Raw genomic sequence first — 24,456 nt, 5'->3', positions numbered from 1 at the left:
GACTCATCACCTGCCGGGCAGGAGGAGCTGGGGTGGAGTTTTCTACTCCCTAACACGACAGAGCTGAGTATAGCCTGTCCTGTCCTCTGTGTGTCACATCTCTGGAAAGCAAGAATAGGCAGCTCACATTGCAGATTATACCAGAGATTCTATCACAGAGGGATTATATCACAGAGAAGAGCACAGCTGTCATTGCTGTGTCTATAATATGGTTGCACTGTTGTTTAATGAAGATCTTTCACTCTGAAGAGGAGGGCTCTATGGACAGACATGCTTAACAGGGTGGTTGCTGCCAGGGTGATAAGTTATCCCCCAGTGCTGCCTAGGATCAGACAGGATTTTTCAGTGGTCTGCTCTTTCTGTTGTTGATTGCTGTGTAATTTTGACATTGCTCGTCTGGAGAGTCTCTTTGTTTTTAGCACTATTGAGGATCAGTAGCCTCACATGTACACATGCCTAGTGTGACCCTGTGTGTGATTGTGAACTGTTTGGGGGCAAGGTAAGACATCCCATTACATTTGATGGGATTTTATCAGGCTGTACTATATGTGACAAGGGAAGGTGTTGCTTACAATGTATTTTAGTGTTGTTTACCACTACAGGCCAGGTGTAGTTGAAATCCCACGCTTATTTAAGGTGAAGCATTGCTGTCTAAACACTGCTAAGCAGAGGTGATATTCCTCATAAACAGGACTTTGAGAGTCTCTGGCACTGCCCTTGTCATCCAGCAGTTGCCTCTGAAGACAGAGGAGGAAACCTTAAAAATCAAAGGGTGCTGAACAACAGGTAAAGCAAATCATGTCTCTCTGGAGAACTGCTGCCTCTCCTGCATTTTATTGAGATGAGAACTAGGTTTTGGTGCTGGCTTGGTTGAATCATACTATTATTTTTGATTGTACCTGTCTTTACCTGTTCATCTCAGGCCACCAAAGTTTGTGCTAGAAATCCATTCCATTACATACACAGGGCTCAGTGCTTTGTGTCTGTCACAGAGATTTGCATTCGGCTCCCAATGCTGTTGCAGGTAAAAATCTTGTTTATAACAAGCCTGGGAAAACAACCCAACTTTTGTGGCAGTAGGGAACCATCCCCTGGAGTGCTGCACATGTCCCAGGTGATCTCTTTTGCTCTCTGTTCTGTCTCTTGAGAAATGGGGTACCTTTAAGACTCTGTATATATAAAAATTATCAGACCTCAAGTGGCTCTGGCTGAAAGAGACACAGTGATCTATTAGTAGATTCATTTCCACCCTTTCCATCTTCCTGACTGGTCTGCTGCTGACTGTCTTTCATGCATGCTGTTCCCAGGAACACAAGCAGAGGATCAAATAACAATGTGTTTTGACTCCAAGCTCTGGAATGACTTATCATGCTATCAAAGCTTTTGATTTAATTGAAATTTCACAGATAACCCTAGACCTGCTTTTAAGTGCAGACTCAAGAGGCAGTGGGAATTCAATTAACCACCCCCTTCCCCACCCCCCATCACACCATTGCCCTCTCTTTTAATGCTTGCATCTTGTTGGGGAGTTTTATGGAAGGGATTTGTTACTGCTTATCTCCAGCTAGGGCTGTGTGTCTGGGTTCAAAGGTACCCTTTGTTTTTGGGCCTCTTTCTTTTCCCAGTTATGCAGAGTTTGATTGGAATGACCCTGCTGACAGTGATGGACAATTTGAGATGGAGAGTGATGCAAGAATTACAGAATTTGCTGTGTTATAAGTCAAATTCTTTCCTTCTTTCCTTGTTCATGTCTTAAAACAATTGGCCTAAGCTCAGGAAGATGTTCATTTAAACAGACCTTAGATATATAGTGAACAGAGGATTGACTGTGGCTTTGCAATACTTTAATATAATCTAATATTTTGGTTATTTGCTGGATTCTTGCAAGCTGTATTTCTTCCCAATTCCAAGGAGTTTTAATAGCCACTCCAGTAATGCTGACTGCAGTGCACTGTGGCGAACCTCAGAACATTGTGTATGTCTGATTACATTTGCTTTCAATTACAGTCTTGTGGGTCTGAAAAATCACAGCAGTTCAGGCTCGTTTGGGAACCACCACAAAAAATCACCAGTAACCTGAGATAGCTAGTACTTGAAAATATAAAAGAAGAATAAAATGTTGACCAAAAAAGTATATTTTGCTTTATGAGGAGTCAACCATGGCAATAGCTGTAGGATTAGAACAGCTGGGGCATCATATCTAAAAGATAAACCTTTTCCAAACCTTTTCCTTTCCCATTCAAGCGTGCCAGGAGTGAAGTGTGAGTGACTCATGCCAGAGACAGTGTTCATCAGAGGCTTGAAATTCTCTAGTGAATTAGCTATGCTGCTGTCTCTGCTGCTCCCCATTGGATAGATTGCTGATACTTTTCCTGAGGATTAGAATCTCACCAACATCATCCTCCCTTTCTAGGGAAGCTGCATAGTTCTTGAGGATGCTAAAATTAAATTAATCTTATTTCAAAATACACTATTTTATGGAGATGTTGATTATCCTCTAAATCGGACTAAAAGAGGAGCTTTCTTTTCATGAGAATATTTAACCAAAAAGGAACCTCTCAGTTTCTGTTGAAATGTGGTCCCAAATCCCTGAAATCAAACAGTTTTCATTGGCCCTCCTGAGCAGCAGGATCACTGTGGAATGAGCAAACATGGACAGAGACATCTGGCAGACAGCTTTGCAGGTGACCCCTTCTGCAGTGGTGCCCAGGTCTCTGGGCTGGGACTTGATCAGCCTCTGGCAGTGCTGAGGTGTGTTTGGTGCTGAATTCCTCAGCTCTGGGACAGCATCACCCACGTGCACGATCCCTTTCTCCTGTGCCAGCATCTGGCAAGCAGAAAAAGAACTCAGGAATGCATTAAAGTGTAAGCCCTGGTGCAACCCTTGGTTGGGGCATTGAGAATATTTGGGAAGTAAAAGATGAGCAGGAAGAGTTTTGCTGTGTAAAAGCCCAGCCACAGCACCATGGCACTGAATTTTCACCCCAAGCAAGGAGAATTAGTTCAGCTATTCACAACACAGGAGCAGAAAGTGAAGTGTAAGGCAGTCATCAGCCCCTGAAAGTAAGGGCAAATGCAAAATGAGTAGTAACTGGGGCAGCTTTTACTCTTGTAGTGGGAGCTGGTACACCTTGCTAGTGTTCTCCATTTCTTCCTACAAGATGGGACATTTAAGCAACAGCTTCTAAATTTGGGTGGCACATGAGTAAGAGAACTGAGCACTTTTTGTAGTCCCAATGACAAGGTTCTTCAGCTTGCACATAACCTCTGCAGTGCCCACAGCTGACCTGGATGCTGAGGCATCTTGCAGGGTCTGGCTTGGTTCCTTCACCTCCACACATATCCCTGCAGTGGAGCTAAGGGCCAGGCTGCTGCCAAAACGCTGCATACAGCTGTGAACCTTGCAGCCAGAGATCAGTGGAAAGCTCCCTTATTGTTTGTCTCAATGCACAAAGCAGGCCTCTGTGGGATGGGTCAGCGATGCTCCTGATGCATCAGTGTCATCCCCCGGGGGAGGAGCAGCCCCTGGCCGAGCTGCACGGGCCATCCCAGCTAATGAGAGGCTTTTCTTGCCAGCCCTGATAAATAAGCTTCTGTCCATGTTCATTGTTGTCGTGCTCATGCTCATCGCAGTGTGCAGGAGGGGGTTGTGTTACAGATGCTTGGCGGAGGGAGGACAGGGTGACCTGTGCTGGCGAGTGAGAGAGAGCCAAAGGTGAGCCTGGGTTTTAATGAGAGGCAGACATTCAGCAGATGAGCAGAAAGCCTTGAATCCCTTCAATAAAGTAGTATGTCAGAGTGAGCGAGTTGCAAGAAGTAGGAGTTCTGAGGAGAATGGAGATAAAAGGAGGCTTTCAGGCAGGAGAGAGGATTACTGCTTTTTCCAGATGTAGCATTTGCATTTGGAGAAGGAGAACAGCCAAAAGGCCAGGCTGATGAAGGATGCTTTGTGGTGCTTCCAGCCTGTTAAAAAATGCAGTTCTTTGAAAGTTATGTGCTTTTGGATTGTTAGGCAAGGGATGAAGTAGACATCATAGGAGCAGTCCCTTTCCCCCTCTCCTTATGGCAGGCCAGTCTCCAGTGAGTTACATAATTAGTACTCTCTTTTCTTCCTTTTTTGCCTGCTTTCTCATAATACCTTTTTTTTTTTTTTTAAATACAATCTTGGTTCAATCATTCAGCATCCTCATAAATCAGAAAATTTTGTCCTTGCAGATTCCTGACAAGTAGTTTATATTTAGTTTTTCTGTGGACAGGCATATGAACTACTGAGCCCTGGTTTATTGCCCAATACATCCTGATCTCTGGCAGGATAAAGCAGTGTTTGAGAGAAGATTGAATTAATATCAGCAAACAGAGAATTTTGGGCTTTAACAAACAAACGTGGCTTTCTGACATGATTTTGTCTATCTGAATATATGCTCAGAAAATCTCTGGCCTTATCTCCACTTTAGATTCATTGAGCTCAGATATACTCATATGCCACAGAACCATGTAAGTAGAATATATGGTGATAAGTTTAAGAGAGGACTTACCCAAAACAGACAAAAATAAACCCATTTAACATCTTACGGCTCTATGGTCCTTTGCAAGTTTCCTGAAAAAGTTTTGCCAGTCACGTCTGTTTCTTCTTTTAAGGCTTTATTTTCAAAACATCAAAGTAAATTCCTGATTTTGAATGAAGTAGGACACAGCACAACAGAGGGACATGTCAAAAACATTTCACCTCAAGAGTAATGCAGCTAGATAACATTAAACTTGCTGTCAGCCTTATCCCCAGAGCAGCCTCCTCCTCCCCCAGACATTAATGCATGTGGGTATTTCCTACACAGTGAGTAACTGTATTGAATTCAACAGGAGCACACGTGCACCCAGAGTTATTTGTGTGTCTATGTGTGTAAGTTTGTTTGATGGGGATAAAAATTCTGGAGAGGGTTGGGATACAAAGGAGGTTCATTCATCAATAACCCCCTCTAAAACCATGTTAATTCTTCTTCCTTGCCTGGAGATGGGCACGTGTGGAGTATGTGCACACAGGCTTTGGGGCCAACACAATAATTTTAACTGGAATAAGTAACCAGCTTTCAAGGGAGGAGGGTAGGTAACATGTACTCTTGTAGACTCCTAAACACAGGTAACACAAAGCAGCAGAAAGGCTTAATTGGCCTGATCATTTAGAGGTTTGATATAGCAAATAATCTGTGTGTGCCCTGGATGCTCTTTTTATGCATTTATTTTTACAACCTTTTCATTTAAAAAAATGCCAAAACCCAGCTAAAAAGGGTGTGAAAGCAATTAGATATATATCTTCATTTGTATCCTTGAGGGGGCCTTTTAATTCTGTAGCTGTAAAATCAATGAAGCATCAATACAGGCTCCACAAGGGAAGGCAGCCACTCTGGGAGAAAGCAATAAGCACAAGGCTATGTAGAGTATCTTTGTTTGGCTGTGCTTGCTGTAACATCCTGTCAGATACCATTTTCAGTGTGGTCTGTTCACTTAAGCCAGCATTTGCTCCGTGAGCAGAGGGAATTCATCCATCAAACAGGGCTTGGCAGGTCTCATTCCAGTATAATGGACTATATCACTGGAAGGTGTCTAGTGTGTGTTGTAGGCACTTTGCTTATTGCCTCCTATTCTACATATGTACCTAAATCTTTTACATGACATTTTACATTGTGCTTTGTTCTTATATCCTGCTTTCTTCTTGCTTTATCCCTGACTGCATCAGCTTCTCTGCCTCATGCTGGCTTATCTTTTCTTGTGTCATTTTTAGCGGTCTCTGTTTTGTTTTGGTTTTTTCACTACCCTTACATCCCTTGGATATTGTTTTCTTCTTTCTCAATATGTTCTGTCATGTTTCCCCCAGCATTGCTACACTTTCTTCTATTTGTCCCACTGGTACTCTGTTCATTGGTTTTATTTGCTCTCTGATCTATTTCTTCTATCACTTTCTCCCTTCCCCATATCTTTCAACCCCAATACCACATATGAAATAACAGAGGGATGACAGAAGGTACACAAGTTGCCTCATTGCTGGGTTAGCTGTTTGCATAGAGTACAGCCAGGATGAGCTAGTCTGGGGCTGGAATAGAAACTGGGAGCAAACCCTGTGCACCCCCATATGTGTTAGTGGCCCTGATGACTGACCTCAGCAATATGGGGAAACCTGCTCTTTTGCCTTGCTAAAAGGCAACTCTTAGGGAGGAAAGGAGAAGTCATGGAAAACTAACTTGGCAGAAATAAAATCGACAAGGTTTTTTGCTGTTTTGTAACCTGTAATTTTTGTTGAAGTTGTCTCTGTGGTCTGCCATACAGAAATTCATCATCACCAGCCTGGAGTTCCTGGGTAATTAATCTTCTGTGGTGGATAAGGCAGGCTGGATTTTCAGTCTGCAGGCATGGAGAGCTGCAAGCTAACCTGCAGCACTGCCGAACCTTCTCTCTCTCTCCTACTTCTCCATTTTCCCATGACCTTAGGAAAAAAAAAAAGAGAAATCCCCACTTCATAGCTCTTTTTTTTTTACTAAATCACACTTTATGGAACACAGTTTTAATGCTGTATGGTGCGTGTTTAATGATGTCCATATGGGTTTGTGGGTACAGGAATTAAATACATAACAGTTCACGATGACATAACACGGAAATGCAACTCCCGCAGTGCTGGTGTGTAGGCTGTAAAGGGTTATTAATAAAAATGAAGGTTTTAAATAGAAAACAAGCTTAGCAGCACCGTTTTGGCCTCAGGCCCATCTCTGAGTGATGGAAAAAAAAAAGAGACTGGAATATATGGTCTTTCCTCAATACATGAAAATAAATACATTTTACCACCATCCCCTGCTAAACATTTCAGAGAGAAAGCTGCAGGCCTGATGCATGGCATCTCTCTTCAATCAGAGCCTGAGCTCAGGGAGGTCTGGAGGGGATATTTCAGCAGGGTGCAGGACACATCAAACAAATACTAAAGGGGAGATTGATGCCTTAGATTATTAAAACGGGGTAAGGCCACAATGTTTTGATTGGCAAAACCTTTCAACAGTTGGACATTAGTATTTCAGAAGAGCAAACCATTCTGTTTGTGGGTGAGCCAGGAAAATAACAACTCACACAGTTTGGGGGAATGACCTCAAGGAAATCCCATCCTGTCTTGTAACGAGAATTGCTGGATCAGTAAGCCAAGGAAATTACACAATATGCCTATTAATATTAGAGACAAAGAAAAGCAAGTTTACTTTTCTATGTTCAGCCTTGTTTCTCTGTAGTGGCCCCAACATTTTGTTTTAAGTATTCAGAATAAATGAGACAGCAGTGGATGATGTGCTGAGCATCTCCCTCTGAATGCTGTGTCTGAGACACATCTCACTGATTTTCCACTGGTTGTTAGTGACAGGAACTGTATGGGCAGCACCAGCACAAATTGAATATGTCCTTCTGTCTTTACCAATGTTTTTGCTGCAGTTTCAGCTGGTCCCAGAGCAAAACACAAAGATTTAACTTAACACAAACTAGCTCTAGAGTCTGTGGCTTGGGATTTTCCACTTTGTGGACATCTCTAAATTACCTCCAGGTTGTAGACTAGGACAAGATCAATGCTTCACAACAGTTGCATAAGGGTCAGGACATGTCTGAACCAAAAGTGATCCTGCCCTGGTTCCCATTTTGGGAAATTCATGTACTCACAGCTGTGTCCCCCTGATCATTCTGCTCACATTCTTCAGCTCCAGCCCCATGCTCACCTCAGCCCATCGTTGCACCCCTGGATTCCAGCAGACAGCTTTCTCCAGCAGATGGCCATGGAGGATGCAGAAGGAATGCAGGAGGAATAAGACTTTCTTGCTTTATCTTGTGCTCTCTGGGGCAAATTCCCACTCTCTGCCAGTTTCTTGGTGCCTCCAGCTGTTGTATATTGTGAGGCACAGATGTTGTTAGCTCAGTGGCTTCTGTCCAACTGCCAGATACTTCAGCAGAAGAGAACTCAGCCCATTATATGGAATTGCAATTCAGGCTGGACAGACGGCAGCACTTTTTTCCCCACCTGACTGTAACTGGGACAGTGAACAGAAATGTGGGAATATGGCTCAAAATACTCTCCCTATGCACCAAGCCCTGTGCTGCTCTGTTCACCCTTCAACCTCCTGGCTTGAAACCAAGATCCTCCTCTAAAAATTGGTTAGAAAAACTACTCCCTGCTTGTGTTCTAACAGAAGAGATGGCTGGGCTCTGTCGCACAGGGCATGCTTCCACCCGCTTGCTGCTGTACTGTGGGTCATCTCAGGCACAGTTAAAGCTTCTGGAAAATGGTTTTAAATCTATTTATCTAAATTTCTTTATGCTGACAGATGTCAGTTGTTTGTGTTCTGAAACTGGCCTTTTCAAGAATAGGTACCATGTCCCTTTAAATAGCACAAACCACATGGGAACACATTATTTTTGTCCCTAGCTGTCTATAATCTATCTTATTTCTTTTTTTAGTGAAACTAAAATCTTCCCAGGGATTGTTCCTAATAATAATACTGAAAAGAAAGCATCATGTAAGTCATCCAGTATTAGCAATGGCAATAGTGCTGCATTGCCCTTCTATAGACTTATCTCACTCTACGCTTCAAGGTATGGCCTAAACATGAACCCTCTCAGCTAGACTGTGAAATACAGGTTTTATTTTAGAACCAGGGAAGCAAAAGTATGAAAGTGGTTTTGAAAGGTCACCAAGGATAGAACAGGAGCCAGAAGGTCTGGATTTTAGCCTCGTGTTGAGACTGTTGGCATACTTTCTGCCATTTGCCTCTGCAGACACCCCTAGCATGCCAGCAGTTTGACTTGCTGATATATAACTTCAGGATCTACCAGAGTGGGTCAGCGTCAATGTCAATTTTTGCAAAATACTATATTTGAGGAAAATGTGCTAAAGAAACATTGAACTAGTTTGCCCTAGGTTACAGTGGGACTAGTCTTCAGGGTGCCCTTGAATTCTCTGCTTCAACCACTGGTCTCACAATCCTCTAAAAAACCACACACTCACCCCCTGCTTGTCAGCATGTGAAGGGGGATCTTTAGCTCAAGATTGACCTCACCCTGTTGTCTTCTTCCCCAAACTGTGGTGAATTGCCTCATCTGAAGTCCCGTGCAGAAGCAGCAGCAACCAGTCCAACTTCTCTATATGCCAGGACAGCCCAGAGAGCAGGCTGGGCTGTAGCTGTGATGTGGAAGAAGAACCTGCATTTGTGCCCAGATGCCCATGGCAGTTCTGGAAGGAATCGTATGAGCATGGAGGAAAGCAGGAGTGCTGATAGTTATCTACATCTCCCTCTTCTTCCTCAACCAAATCTCTGTAAGAACTGGGAGCACAGTCTGCTGTAGAAGATAAATTGCTTAGGAGCCTACACTTTGTTGAAATCTGTCTGTGTAGGGCTGCAGGCTTGGCTCGCTGTGATTATTCCATTTGCAGCTCCTTGTCCAGAACCAGCCCTTGGTGTCCCTTGGTGTCCTCTGCTCTCTGCTTCAGCTGCCTGCTCCACTGTTTGTCCTTTGTGTCCCTTCCTACAGTCCTTGCTGATGACAGCCTGTGCTGAAGGTACCCCCAGCTCCTGTTTGTGCAGGGAGGTTTGGCTGGGGCTGTTCAAGTTCTCAGGCAGATGTGTACTTTGGAGCTTGAGCAGAGCTTTCCTTCCCAAGGGGGTGAAAGAGGGATGTGTCAACAGTGTATTGCTCTTCCCCTGGCTTTGTTCTCTCCCTGTATGTCCCGTGTTTCCCATCCCTTCCTCTTGTGCGAGTTGTCCTGCAGGCTAACATGAGCACAGCCGCCTTGCACGGATCTTTAACTGCCAGTCCTCCCTCCCAGGACCTACTAAAACATTCCCTTGGCACATACTCCGTTTACCCACTCCATTTACCATGTGGCCCTTGCTTCAGCACATCTTTTCCTCCCACAGGACCCTTTACTAGTCTGTGCCTTCTCCCTAATTCTCTGGTCACCAAATGTGTGACCTTCCTAGCAGCTGGCACCCTGCAGCATTCCGACCAGAGCCCCACTGCTCTGTCCTCTGTGGCCACTGGTGCTGCAGACAGACCTTGTCCTAAGCAAAGCTGTCCCTGACTGTGCCCGTGCCAGTGGGTGAGAGAATGTGCCCTTGCATGTGGCTTTTGTTCTCAGTGCACACCCACCTCCCAGAGCAGCAGATAAACACAAAAAGCCTTTTTCTGCTGTTTAATGAGCAAAGCTGAGCACTGCTTCTGAGCTGCTCCTTTAACAGCGAGGGCATCATCACGTTCTGAGCCTTATGTGAGTAAATCTGTCATCAAATTTTAGTCTTTCTTTTGTATAACTTTATGTAGCAGCTCATCTTAAACTTGTAAAAACATTTTGTGGGAAATTATGTGTGGGAGGTGGGCAACTCCTTCCATTTATTGCCAGCTAATCCGTAATGCTCTTCTTTATCATAACAAATGAGGCAGGTTTCTCAAAAGCAGTATCTTGTGCTGTTCTTTTATCTCTTTCCTTTTGCTTTGAGTCTGGGGATGGGGTTCTGCCCTGGGCAAGGGCACAGAACATGGCTCCAAGACTCCTGGTTTCTGTCTTGAACACTGGATGCTCATGATTGTGCTAAATCCTGCTTGTGAAGCATCTCTGTGAGCTGGAAGGGGGTGTAGGTACTCAAAATACTGTGTTTAGCCATAGATGTTAGTAAATACAAAAGAGGTAAAAAACTCCAGTACCATAAAATGCCAAAAAGCCAGGAAACTGGAGCTCTTTCATCTGTTCTTAAGCTTGGTAAATAGAGAAACTTCTATATCCTGCTGGTGCCTTGCTCTCCCACTATCCCAAAGTCATTTGTACACAAAGCTCCAGGTTTTTGCAGTTCCTTGGGTAAAAATGTTTCGCACGCCCTGGGATCTGTCATCATTTCACACATCTTCTGTTCTGCTGAGCCATCACCCCCTTCCTCCAAACTGGTAGGTGGCACAGGAGGTATCACATCATCCCCGTGGAGGAAACTTTGTACAAAAGTATCTTGGAATTTGGCAAAGAGCAGCTCTTTTTTACAGCAGGACTCATCTCCCTTTCAGTCGAAATTAAGTGTCTAAATCTTTTTGTCTTTCCCTCTTTGTCAGTTTTACAGTGTGCTCTGGGGTGAACTTTTGTTGTGCTACATTTATTTCTCCTTGCCAAGACCTTCTTTATGGCTTTGATTTAAACAAAGTCCAATCAGACACAGTGAAAGGCCGTCATGTTCCAGTGCTGGGGATGGGCTTTGGGGGCTGTTTATCTTTTTCTCCAAGGATAACAGCACATTTTTGTTTGTGTTGTGTGTATGTCTTGGACTTACACAAAAACTTAAGGATCTGATTCTGGTGGGTCATGCTGGAAGGTATCCAAACCCGTAAATCTGGTCACTGTGCTTTTCCAAATGTTTATTGTGCTGTTTAAGCTTTTATGGGCTCTTGTGTGTATTACATATGGTCTGAATAAATGTAATGCAGTATTACTGTGCTTAGCTGAGAGGCAGAAGAGCTCCAAGGGGATCATTAGAGCTGGGGCAGCCATTGCCAGCATTTGGAGATGAGTTTCCTGGTTGAGCTTTGCAGGTTGCAAGGACCTTCAGCCCTGTTCTGTTGGTTTCTAAATGCCACTTGATCTAAGGTTGCAGATGTAGAAATAAGAAGCAGAGAGTTGCAATTTCTTGGATTCAGCATAGGATTTTTGCAGCAATTCTCCTCTTTCTAAAGCACTAATAGAAAGGACTGGACTTCTCATGTATTTCCTCTGTGCTGCTGCTGGTGCTGCCTGTGGCAAGGTCTGCTCAGATTGCCAGTGGGACTCGAGACAAGACTTTAAGGAATCAGTGGATGAATAGCAGGGCAGAAGTCAGCTGGGTTGCTGTAAGTGAGGAATCACCTGCAGACTCTGTCTAAGAGTCAAGGCTGCATTGCTCCTTCAGACAGATGGCAAAGAGGATCTATTCCCTGTCCCTCCAAGCCTACAGCTCCTCTGTGATCCTGGAGATCACCCATGAGACAGCCAGACTGAGCCAGCCAGACTCCAGCTGGTGGGAGCAGGGGCAGGACGTTTGTTTGAGGGCCAGCAGTGTGAAAGTGGTACCTGGCCCAGGCCACCTCTGGTGCCATAGTCCCAGCAGCTCACTCGGGGAGTGTGCCATGGTCCTGTTGCTTCACATCCTTACTCTATTTCATCCTGATTGGATTGAGGGAAGAAACTGCAGATTAAAATCAGCCAAACTGCAGCCAGCTCTAACAGCTGTAAAGCAGCCAAGCCAAGACCTTTGGTCCCTCAGAGAACGGCCTGCAGTTCAGCTCTGGGCTTCCCTCCACTGGGCCAGGTTGCCTTCTGCTCCAGGCAGTCCTTCCAGGACCATCACTTCACTTCCACCTCTAACCCCACTAACCCAAGGAAGAGAGAGGCTCACAGCTGAGCTTGCTGCCAACGCTGTCCTTCTTCAGCTTGGGCTTTCTGCTCCCTCGCCTCTGCCCTTTCTGGCTACTCCAAGTGCAAGTTTGGGGCAGAAACAGGTTTGTGTTTCTGCAGCAGACATGCTGGTCCCTGCTAGGGTTGGCCATTAGGGCTGATGTACCATCAATAATTACTATTTGCTGAAATAGTGGAGGTTTCACAGAGGCATTGGGAGATGGAGATGAGACTGGAAAGAGTGGGGAAGACTGGAAGCACTGGGAATCTGAGTTGATCCTTTGCCTCTGGAGAGCTGAATTTGACACTGCAAAACCTACTCTTATTACTTTTTATTTATTTTATTTTTATCAAGAACTAAAACTCATATATCCACTCTGTGTCAGCTCAAAGGTTGCACCATTGGAAAACCTATTTAAAAAGAAAGAATTGGAGAAAATATGTGCTTGTAGCTGGATTGAGAATGCTCCTGGCTGCAGAAATTGATATTTTTCTCTTCCTTCCCTGTTGCTTCAGGCTGAGAATTAAAATGTGGGTTACTTCTGGCTGTGCTGAGATAGAAGCAAAACCCCAGGTAACTGCTGCAACCATATTTAGGGAATTGCTTATGCCAGGTCCCTGATGCTGGATGTGTGCTGGGAGAAGGAGTGACAGCACACAGCTGCAACCCACTTAGGTATAAATGTGTTTGTGCTGTGGATCCTCAGGAGTATGGGAACACTGAGTGATACCCTAGTGTTTGGACACCTAAAAGAAGCAAGGCAAGGAAAGACAGCATCTTTTGGTCCTCACAAAACCTTTAGAACCATTTTTCTCTGGATAGAGATTTTCCTGTGACCTGTGGAACATGAATACATTTGGTGCAAGCTCATTTACAGAAGAATCTCTTCCGTTGCGTTCTCCTCTCTTTGACCTTGAGGCTGTTGACACCCCTTGGGTCAAAAAGCAACGTGGGAAGGATAAATGTAAATAATGGGTAGCATTAACACACTGGTTGTGGTGGGCTTGCATGATGCCAACAGCTTCACCCAGCCCTTGCTGGTTGAATTGGGGAAATAATAATAGAAAATAAATAGGAAGGTAATAATTCTAACTTGCAAATGGCTTCCCAAACCCAGCAAGCACCTGAAGTTCTCCCATTCCTTAAACTGCAATGAGGGAGAGAGAGGCTGGGAACCACCACCCCACAGGTTGCCAGAAAAGTCCAGCACTTGGGGAAGATCCTGCAACAAACTCTTGGTTCTTGCTGCAAGGGCAGACATGGTGTTTGGCTCAGGGAGCAGCCTTGTAGGGGTTGTATAACATTGCTGGGCAGACACCATGTGTGATAATGCTGTTGTATCACTGAGTTACCCTGGGATACATCAGTCCCTAGGCATTTTTTGGAGGTATGAGGTGGGGCACTTCATTACTCAGATCTGCACCATTGTGCATCCTGCTTCTGCTGCTGCACCTGGTGCATTCTGCTGCTTTAACCTGGAGGAAGGTTTGAACCTGCCTGTGTAGACCTCACAGAAACAGAGGCATTGCAGAGTGCTGACTTGGGAGCTGGGAATCATTCTCACTCCTCTCATTCAACCCAGTGGCCCATAGGAGAAAGAATGGAAGAATTAATTTGTTGCTCTTCAGCATGGAGAGGAGTGAGCATGAGGGGATGCAGAGGATGCATTTTGTGGGGAGATGTGCTTGCAGAGGAGCTCTCTTCAGTGGAGAGAAGTTATTTTTGCCAGCAGAGTCCTGTGTCAAGCACAGGCAGCTCTGGGGCTCCCACCTCTTCCCCTCTATTGCTGGATGTTGAATCAGCTGTTTGTACTGCCCAGCACAGTGCCAGGGACAAACCCTCTGGCAGAAGGGTGGGGAAACACAACGGAATAAATAAAGGATTTATAAAGGGGATGGCTTGTTTGTCCACAAACAGCCTGCTGCAGGCCTGTGCTCAGAAGGCAACCAAACCCCCAGAGCTGCTCTTAGGCTTTCCTCTCTGTAAGCACATTGCTGCAGGGTCCTGCCACAGGCACTGGGGGCCGGCTAGGGAGAGGGTGGCAGAGACAGCCTGCTCCTGTGTCCCTTCTTCCTCTGCACATTCCAGGGCTGTGACCTCCTCAACCTGCAGAGAGAGGGGAGGGAGGTGGGAAATGGGGTGACAGGAGCAAACTTCCTGCAGCAGAGCTGAGCTGAGGGATGGTTCTTATCACAGGAGAACAGCCCTGCTGGGGGCAGCTGGAGAGGACCCATCCCATTTTCCTGAGCCCCCCACCCTGCTCACCCTGCAGCTCACCCCCAGCACAGGAACATCCCTAACCCCAGCACAGAGCCTGCCTGCCCTGCCTGCAGAAACTCATGTGTCCCAGAAAGACGAGGGCTCACGGCTTGGCAGCACTGAGAAATGCCAGCTAAGCCACATGAGAGGGAGAGGCAAGTTAGCACCAGGCTGCCTGGCAGCATGGTTGCATTTGAGCAGCTCCTGCTGCAGGCGCTGCAGGGGAAGGCTGACCCGTGCCCATCAGTGAAGTGCCAGGCTGCCTTTGTGTCCTGCCTGGGCTCCGGCCGCCACACACTGGTCAGGTTTTGGCTCATGGCAGCTTTTTGGGCAGGACCCTGCTCTCCTCCACAAACCAGAGGCCAACATGTAGGGCCAACCCTTCTCAGAGTTTGTCTCAACCCAGTTCAGTCCTCATTTATGTCTCCACTGTGAGGTGGAAGGAGATGGGAGAGAGAGCCCAGCACATGTCCCTTTGCCCCCCTGCCTGAAGAGAAGGTTACATGGGAGCTGGAAAGAGAATTGTGCTGGCCTGGAAGTTTCTGCTGAAGGCAGAGTAGTCCTTTCACAGCACAGTCCTGTGTCACTGATCTAGGGATGGACTCCCAAAAGCCTCCTTAGCTCTAAAACCAGAGCAGGGTGCCACAGGTAAAGCATGTGGGAGCAACCTCAGTGTGAGACTGGCAACTCCTGGGACACCTGGGCAGGGGAGTGGTGTTGCTCCCTGAATGTCACTGCTACCCAAGCCTGAGGAGGAATTGTCCATAGGTCCTCTGAACCTTGCTGGCTGAAAATGGCTTGTGAATCCAAGGTCTGTAACATTTATTGATCCTTTGTGTCAGCAGAAGGACTCACCAGTACGGAGGGAACAGCTTCCTATCCCAAGCTTGCACAAGCTTTTCCTATGTGTCCTGTCCTTCATTCTTGCAGACTACAGTGAGACTGCTGTGAAACTGGGTTGGTGTCCAGTGTTTCCCTCCCATTGCTGGCATCTGTTTTACAAAGAGCTTCACCTGGGAGAGGCCACTTCAGTCTGACATCTCTCACCAGCAATAGGTGGTACAACAAACAGCTCCCCGCAGGGCAGGCAGGGTTTCACCTGCCCTGTGTCCTCCCATTCCCAGAAAGCCAGGAGAGGGACTTCCCCAGCTGGAGGGCAGCCAGGGACATTAACAGGCACATCTATCCCCTGTCCACAAAATGCTCTGTGTTCAACATTGCCCCAGAGGGCAGGGACTTCTGGCAGGTTTTTCACAACAAAGCTTAGCCAAAAGTCCTTTATATGTCAAGAGCTGTTTGATGCAGGAAATAATATTTTGCTCTCATATGCATGTGTGTGTATGTGGAGATGTGTACAGTCCTTCTACCATGGCCATGGTTCACTATCCCTGTGTCTGATGATAAAATTATTAAGATTTGCACTTGCTGTTTTTTGCAGAACTCTCTAACCCTCTTGCAAAGCCGTATTTGTTGCATAGCTTGTAGCATCCAGTAAAAACAGCTCCACTTGATGGAAAGTGTCAGATATGGGAAGGCTCTGAGTTACAGACTCTGCAGGCAGCTACTGCCACATGGTGGGGAGATGATGTTTTACATGTATTTATTGTGCAGCAAAAAACACTAGCTGAGTTGGAAAAAAATGCATTTGGTTTGCTTGGATTTTGGATTTGGTGGTGTATGTGTTCTGCTCTCTCCAGGGATATGCTCTGCCTCATCCCCTTGCCATGCTCACCTGGTGAAGCTGACTCTCTCTTGGCTCTCATGTCCTGGAGAGCAGAAATTCCTCTAGACAGCAGTGGGAAAGCTGTGACATATTTCTGTGAACAGATATGAAATAGCTTTTCCACCTGGCTTCTTATTAGGTGTTACAGCTCTATCTTTTTCCATCAGTCGCATGATAGTAATTTTTTGGTATTTAATACCATTACATCTAAGACTTGGTGAGGGAATGAGAAAGAAGCAGACCTGCAGTCTTGGATATCAATACCAACAACTCCAGAACCACACCTGGATCAGACATTTGTAAGCATATGGAAGAGATTGAAGACCATCTAATTGTCTCCTTGATACTTGGTACTAGACTGAATCATCTCTGCAGGCCTGGGAAGCTGTGCAGATCACCAGGCTCTCCTTGCTCCTGCTCCACTAAGCTAAAGAGCCAACTTGGAAAGGAAAAACCTTTCGCATCCCCAGCTTTGGCTGTGCCAGGCCATTCGGCACGGCTTCAGTATGGAAGGTGTCACTGGCTTGCTTGTGTTTTTGGCTGTGAAAGTCAGTGACAGCTCCTCTGGCCAGATTTCCTGTATGTTAGGGGAGTTGTCAGCACCTAATCTGGGTGTTTGTTTCCAAATAGTATTGCCAGGGCATTGCATGTGCAGCCTGACACACTGTCCATTAATCTAGGTTTTGGCCTCCTTGCTTGACCCAGGAAGGATTAAACCCCACCCCACATCTGCTGCAGCTCCCTTGGACTGCTGCCTCATCACACTGATGCTCCTTAGCAAAGCTCAGGGCTGGTCTTTCCCTCCACAGCTTCCCAGGCACAGCTCTTTCCTAGGTGGCAGGGACTGTTTCTTCTGCTTTCCCTCCCTCCCTTCCCTCCTTCTTCCCTCTCCAGCACACTGGTACCTGCAGACCACATACAGTCCTTACAGGAATTTGTCAGCCAGGCCCTGCTCCTGCCTTGCACTAAGACCATTATCCATGTTGCTGCATTTAACCTGAAGCAAGGAGCAGGCTGGAACACAAAACTTTTGAAAAATTATGGAACAAGGGCAAATTTCCAGTCAAAGCTCTCCAAATGCTGCACTGAAGGAAAATTACTCTTCATTTGCGGGTGAAATGGAAGACTCTGTGCAAGAGCAGGAGCTGTGCAGAGTAGAGATTTAAACAACAGAGTAAAGGAAAGAATGACTACGACTGGGGGAGTGGGAAAGGGGCCTGGGACCTCACTAACCTGATTTAATCCAGCAACTTCTGATGTTTTACAATTGCAAGCAACAATCTGACCCAGAGCTGGGCAATCTGTATGCCACAGAGTCCTTAACTGTTTGTAAAATAGTCTTAAGGGGAAAATATATTTGTAATTATGAACTGAAAAAACTGAGCAGCAGCACTCTTGGCTTTGGAGCCATGTCCAGCTGCTGTTGGGGTCTCCAACCTTCCTATGTCCTCCCACCATCCAGCAGCACCCAGAGCAGTTCCCAGCTGAGCTCTTGTGGGCAGCAGTTTACCTTGGCCACAGGATCTCTCCTCACAGGAGAGGCTGCACCTGAGCAAAGTGCCTCCTTGCTCTGCACAGGGGAGTCAGTGTCCTAGGAAGGGAGGGAAAAGCTGGGAATACTCCCCAGCAGTGGAGATGCTGACCCAGCCTGCAGAGCTATGGGCTGACAAGGCTCTGATTTGAGCCGGCTGCCTGTGGTCCCCTGGGTCTGGGAAGAGAAATTTCCTCAAAGCTTCTGAGAAGAGGCACCAGCCTCAGTCCACTGACTTGAATTGATGAAATTTGTACCAACTGGTGTGTCCTCTCACATGCCAGTCATTCCTGGCTGTGGCAGTGCCAGCTTCCAATGGGATGTCCCTGGGCTAATTGTTGCTGGATTTGGACAAGTGAGGTTTTCTTCTTTTCTGGGAAATGGACTGTTTTTGTGCCCATGGTGTTTGTCAGGTGCTGACAAACCCCTCTCTTAGTCTCAATACTGCCTGTCTGCTTAAGGTGGTGTTCCTTGGAGATGTGCTTTTCCCTTTTCAAGGCTTTTGATGTCTTTTCCCGTTAGAAAACTCAAGAAGGCAGCATGTTAAGCTGGCTGGGGCCAGTGAGTGTTGCTGGGGGCAGCAGCTTTGATCCTTGGTGGGAGCTTTGCCATAAACTTTGATCATGCATTTTTCATCCCTTGCTCTGTGTGTGCATGTGCTGTGCAGGGGATTCAGGCACTAATCCTGAAGCTGCACTCAGCACACGATAAGACTCATTTGCAGTTCATCGTTGATGCAAATACTTCCCATCCCCAGGGTAACTCCACCATGAGTTACCCTACATGAAATTTGACCCTGACATCTAATAGCTAGGGAGCTGATCCTGTCTTTAATCTCTCTGACAGTGACTAGTCAGGGCTTTTTGAAGATTTTTGTTGGTCTTTTCTATCACTTGAACATTAGTTTTCTTTATCTGGAATTTTGTACTGCTATCTGACCCATTTACTTGGAAGCCTCCAAGGAGAGCTTGAGTTGAAAGAGAGTTGGGTTTGTGATCCAAGTATGAGTCTTTCACTGTTAATTGTATTAGCATTCATAATTACATGCACATTTCTAAACTGTCAGGATTGCCACATCCTTTTAAAACATGGATGGAACATCAAAAGGGCTATGACTGCTCAGAGATTAGCAAGAAATTAAATTGCCTGATACCTCAAAAACAATGGATGTGAGCTGTTTTGTCCCCATTATATTAAAAGTGACATAGGAAAAATAAGTCAGGAATTAGGCTTTTAAAGCCCATTAGCTGTCACAATGTAATTAGCAGGAACAGGCTATGTGATGCAGGTTTGAGGTGCCCTGTGCCTGCTGTTGCTGTTGGATGGCCAGGGTCTCTGCCTAGTGGGAGCCTTGTTGGATAGGGCTGTGTGTGACAGGACTCATGGGATGAATGGGAGGAATGGGTGCAGAATGTGGTGTTGCTTTTTGCAACAGGGGAAGTCCTGAATTCACATCCTCTCTTTGCTGCAGATTTGCTTTAAGGGAGCTGCTTGGTCTCCCTGTTCATGGGTTAGGCTGTGTTTTAGCTCTCAAGGCAATCCCCAGTAGAGGTCACTTGTGGCTGATGGGTCACACAATGACTCTGGGCCCTCTCATTTGGACTTCTCAAAGTTCTGCTGGGAGCCTGTCCTTTGGAAATACATATTTTGCAAACACGAAATATGTGAGCATACGTACATGCATGCACCATCCCAGATCCTTGCCAGCTGCATGTATCTGAATACATTTGTATTTGCAGGTATCAACAGTTTTGCCATGTCATCATGAAGGGTATTGAGACAAATACATTTCACCTGAAGGCTTTTTGGAAGGCAGATGGCTTTTGCTCTTATGGAGCCTTGCTTGTCCAGGGATATTGGAGAAATGTTGTCAGGGCAAGGGAAATGAAGGTGTTGTTGCCTGTAACAGAAATACAAACCTTTCGGTTCTCAGACTGTTCCCCACCCACCGAACCCAACGTGCCTTGTTGCATGCTTTGTGCATGGTGATGGACTGTGTCTCACGGAGGTGACAGCAGTGACTTCTCAGTCCCAGCTGGGAAGTTTCTCCACGGCCCTGGGCCAGCCACAGCCACAGCACCTCTCACACAGGCGCTGTCACCTTTATCCTTCATCAGTGTAGATCCTGACAGAGCTGGTCTCGCTTCACGGGCGGTGCCTGCACAGACGTTGCCGCCGTGCAAGAAGGAGTTGATGGTGCCTGGTCCCCGTGGGAGTGAGCAGCATCCCGGCGGCCGTGCAAGAAGGAATTGATGGTGCAGCATCCCGGCGGCCGTGCAAGAAGGAATTGATGGTGCAGCATCCCGGCGGCCGTGCAAGAAGGAATTGATGGTGCAGCATCCCGGCGGCCGTGCAAGAAGGAGCTGATGGTGCCTGGTCCCCGTGGGAGCGAGCAGCGTCCCGGCGGCTCGGGGCGCAGCCGGCAGATGGAGCGCGGCTCCTCCGCGCCTGCCCCGCCGCGCTGCGCGGCAGCGGAGCGACGCGAGGACGGGCTGCTCGTCACGGAAACACACCGCTTTTAGCTGATTTACAAGCAGCTTTGTGGAGCTCCTGATGGCCCCGTGTTTTTGTTTTCAGTCCGGGACTCATCGTACATCGTTGGTAGATGTCTAAGCAGGGCTGTAAAAGGCGCTCGTGGGGACACGGTGGGGCCAAAGCACGGGGATGGAAAGCAGCTGTCAGGCAGCGTTTCTGCCAGGGGTTTGAGGAGTACCAGCAGGCTGTGTCAGCCCGGCAGTGACTACTCCCAGTGCTGCCTTTACAGTCAGACTCTTCTGTAGTTCCGTCAAGGCCCCGTGGCTAAGCAGCTGCACTGATGGCTGCCGTGCGTTTAGAGCAAAGTGAAATAACACTAGTTCCTTCCATCTCTGCTGCCTCACCCTGAGAAATTAGCAGCCTCTTTTGGGAGCTACTAGTCAATATTCCAGATCCAAACACCTCCGGACTTTCAGCAAAGTTTGAAACAAGCTCAGGAGCTGAGTTTCAAGTCCACTTTTCCTGTGCCAAAATCCACAGAGCCAGAGCTGAATACCTGGGAACTATGGAGGTGGGTTAAGTCACGGACCAAATACACTCTGAGCTTTTCATTGTCTACTTCTAATGCATCAGCTCTCCCAAAATAATATGTCTAGCATGGTTCATACCACAATCACTACTGTAATCACCACTGAAGCTTGCATAGGTTAGAAATCCATATGTGGTTCTGTGTCTGGGTGAATTTGGCAGACATAAAGCAGTCCCCAAAAGGCAATTTCTTCCTATCAAATCATCTGCCAATTTTACACAGTTTTGATTTATGCTTTTTAAGGTTATTGAGCTCTTTGCTGAAAGAGTTGAAGGCCTTCTGCACTGACAGGGAATGAGCCTCCTCAGGATAAAGGCTCAGGATAAAGGCTGGCTTCCAGATGACAGAGTAGCTGGGAGCTTGTATCTTTTACACATGAGGCTTCTCTGCCTGTCTTGTTGGTCCCCTGCACCTCCTTAGCTACAGTAAGTGCTTCCTATTACAGAAGAGTATATGTGACATACATCAGGCAGGTTTTGTGCATTGTAGTTTTAAGGGAGGTAGAGGTGTTACACTTCTACCTGCTCCTTTACCTGCTATTCCAACCAAGGGTAGAGAAGAAATGTGCCTTGAGGGTATGTAGCTCTCCTGGTTTCTCTAATGAAACTTTGTTTTGGAGGGGTTGCTTTTTCTGTCTTTTTCCATTTGTCCCTGAAAAGGGAAATTAATTAGGCCAGTTGGAAGTATATGAGAGCCGTTTTGCACGGGGAAAAACAGAGCAGGTGAGCAGTTGTTGGAATTACTTGGACAGGAGACAAGAGCATGGAATAAGAGACCGACAGGAGGGTAGTTAATTTAGTTAGAAAGACTGGCTGAGCATAGCAGTCTGGAAAACAGATCATCTTTCTGAAAGGCACAAAGAAGAAAAATAATGGCTCCAGATTCATCCCTTGTGTAAATCTTTTGAAGTTGGTGACTTACACCAGGATGATTTAACCCCATTAATTTTAATGGGTCACTGCAGTGTCCCAAGAGTTGTTTTTTGCTGTGCTCTGTTCTGAGGCAGAGATAAAGCAGAGCCTTGGTGTCTAGGCTTCAACCCAAGCTTGGTGTCCCCATGGGGCTGGCTTGGGCCTCTCCACACTGTGGCTGACTCCAGTTGGAGAGGGAAAAGGATGCAGGAGATGATGATGTGTCTGAGCCCTTGTCCCGTGACAGCTGGGTGCTGCCAGGACTTTGTTGTGAGCCATAACATGCCTGGAAAATGATATCTGGTCTGAAAAGCAAGGATAGGCAGGCTAAGAGGGTTCACTGGAGTCAGCACCTACCCTCACCCTGCTCTGGGTCTGCTGATCCAAAGTGATAACAGCACATTAACCAGAGACAAGGAACTGTGGAGAAGTGTGGCAAAGAAAGGAGCCTGAAATCGAGCATAAATGGGCACCAGATGAGTTCTGTTGGGACTCACTGGGCAGAGAGCAAAGGTCAGAGACTCAGGGCCATGGCTGTGGACAGGGATAAAGCACATTTACCATGTATCATTCAAAGCAATCGGGTCATAGCAGGAGTTGGCCACACATAGTTAAAAGCCTGTGTATCACAGCAGGGAAAATTTAATCTAGTGCCAGGAGGGGGGATGCATCTTTGTCACCAGTTGTCAAACAGCTGAAAACGTGGTGGCAGACACAGCTGTAGTGCTTGGGCAGAAATAGTGATCGAGCCCCAGTCTCATGGGGCAGCAGCATGTCATGAGCTGTGCTCTGCCCCTGCTCTTTGGGGACCTCGGGGCTCACCTTGTGCCTCAGCTCTGTTTTCTGTGTGCCTCTCCTCGTGTGCCGTGCTCCTGGGGCCTGACTCACTGTCCTTCCTTTTACAAATGACTCAAGTTGTTCTGTAGTACTGACCAGACAACAGGAAATGAGCCAGGAGGAACAGATGGATCAAAATAAAATGAAGCGATAAATCTGAATGCAAATGTTCTGTGTGATACCAAGGAGGGGAAAGCTGCCTTTGGTGAAGTTTGGGTGTGAAGTCATCCCTGAGCAGCCTGTGTTTGTCAAGGCATCAGCTGCTCTCTAGCACCATGCAGAAGGAAGGGAAGACGAGCTTCAATATGTCTCTGGGCATTTATCTCTTGACAGACTTAGCATGACTGCACGATGAGTCCAGGGGGAGAGCCCAGACATGGACCCCAGGAGGAAAGGATGTAATGCATTCTGAAATAAAAGTTTCTCAACAAACTTTGTTGCTTAACTTCTTCTAATACTGCCATTTAATCTTGTTGGTCTGTAGTCTTCTCCCAGTCACATGCTGTAAGGCAAACTCTGCTAAATCACTCCATAGCTAAAGCAGATCAGAAAATCCATCTGGATTGGCAAGCTGATCTGTAAAATGCTTTATAAAGCTTCTATCAGCAATAGCAGGGCCAGGCCAGTGATCGTCCCCCTGTGCTGGGCTCTGGTGAAATTGCACCTCAAATGTTATGTCCAGTTTTGGGCCTCTTACTACAAGAAAGACATTGAGATGGTGAGTTAAATCCAGGTAAGGATAATGGAGCTCTTTAAAAGACAGGTAGATGTGGTGCTTATGGACATGGTTTACTGGTGCCTTGGCAGTGCTTGGCTAACAGTGTAACAGTGCTTGATGATCTTAAGGGTCTTTTCTGACCTAAATGATTCTGTGATTCTATGAATATCAAAAGTTGTTTTTGCAAGCATGTGAGCCTTGAAAGGACATGTGTGCTGGTACTCAACATATCACAGTGTAATATTTAAATGTGAATGCACCCAGTACATCTGTATTTATATCTTTTTGTGAGAGAAGTTTCAAATGTAAAGGGTAAAACTCAATTTGCCTAAGCCCAAGATATGGTCACAATTCACCCCAAGTGCTGCTGCTGCTCTGTAGGACACGATGAGGAGGAGGAGAAGGAATTTTAACCATGCCCATCTACAGACAGGTGAAAGAGTCCCAGCAGAGCCTCATTTCTGTGTCAGGATTTTTTCAGTAACAAGCAATTCCCTTCACATCACACAGGGCTGCCTGCATGGTCCTTGTGCAGCCTCTTCAAGGGTAGCACAGGCTGGCAACATGAGGGAGTCTGACTGCCACAGGGTTCTCTGAGAAATTAATTCTTTTCCTTAGCAAAGGAAATTATTGAAAAGTTCAGGTGCTGCTTAAATCCTGCCTGCATGTCCTTATCCATGGGGCAGCATCACCAGCCCAAGTCTGCCCTGCAGTGATCCAGTACTGTTTGCTACCACACACACCTCTGAGCTCCTGCAATTGCATCCTCAGAGTACAATCTGGTTTATTTCCCCAGAATATGTAGCAAACTTTTTAAGCGGGAACTCTGAAAAATTTGCAACTTTTATTAAATGAAGGAATATAAGAAAAGTATTTGTTACTACTCAACATTAAATGTGAACAGACCCCAGCAGGTGTGAAGAGATGTGATGCAGGCTTGGAAACCCTGGAGCAAGCCAAGGGAAGGCCTGTGAAAAGAAGAGAAAAATGC

General features: G+C 46.4%; 1 protein-coding gene across 9 annotated transcripts in view; it reads left to right on the top strand.

Annotated features, from left to right (window-relative positions):
* The window catches only part of SH3PXD2A (SH3 and PX domains 2A), a 236,534-nt gene that overhangs the window by 113,912 nt on the left and 98,166 nt on the right, over positions 1-24,456 (top strand). Inside the window, exon 1 of one of the 9 annotated variants that reach the window (XM_021536310.4) lies at positions 10,163-10,279. The exons of the other annotated variants lie outside the window; for them this stretch is intronic. Within the exon in view, the coding sequence (XP_021391985.3) occupies positions 10,278-10,279 (2 nt within the window). The 5' untranslated portion in view covers positions 10,163-10,277. Of the gene's footprint in view, positions 1-10,162; positions 10,280-24,456 lie in introns of those variants that run through there. 9 annotated transcript variants of the gene reach the window in all.

This window comes from Lonchura striata, chromosome 6 (genome assembly GCF_050655825.1).
Source record: "Lonchura striata isolate lonStrDom1 chromosome 6, ASM5065582v1, whole genome shotgun sequence".
NCBI lineage: Eukaryota > Metazoa > Chordata > Aves > Passeriformes > Estrildidae > Lonchura > Lonchura striata.
The sequence above is the reverse complement of the archived record's forward strand: the minus strand, read 5'-3'. Positions and strand labels throughout refer to the sequence as shown.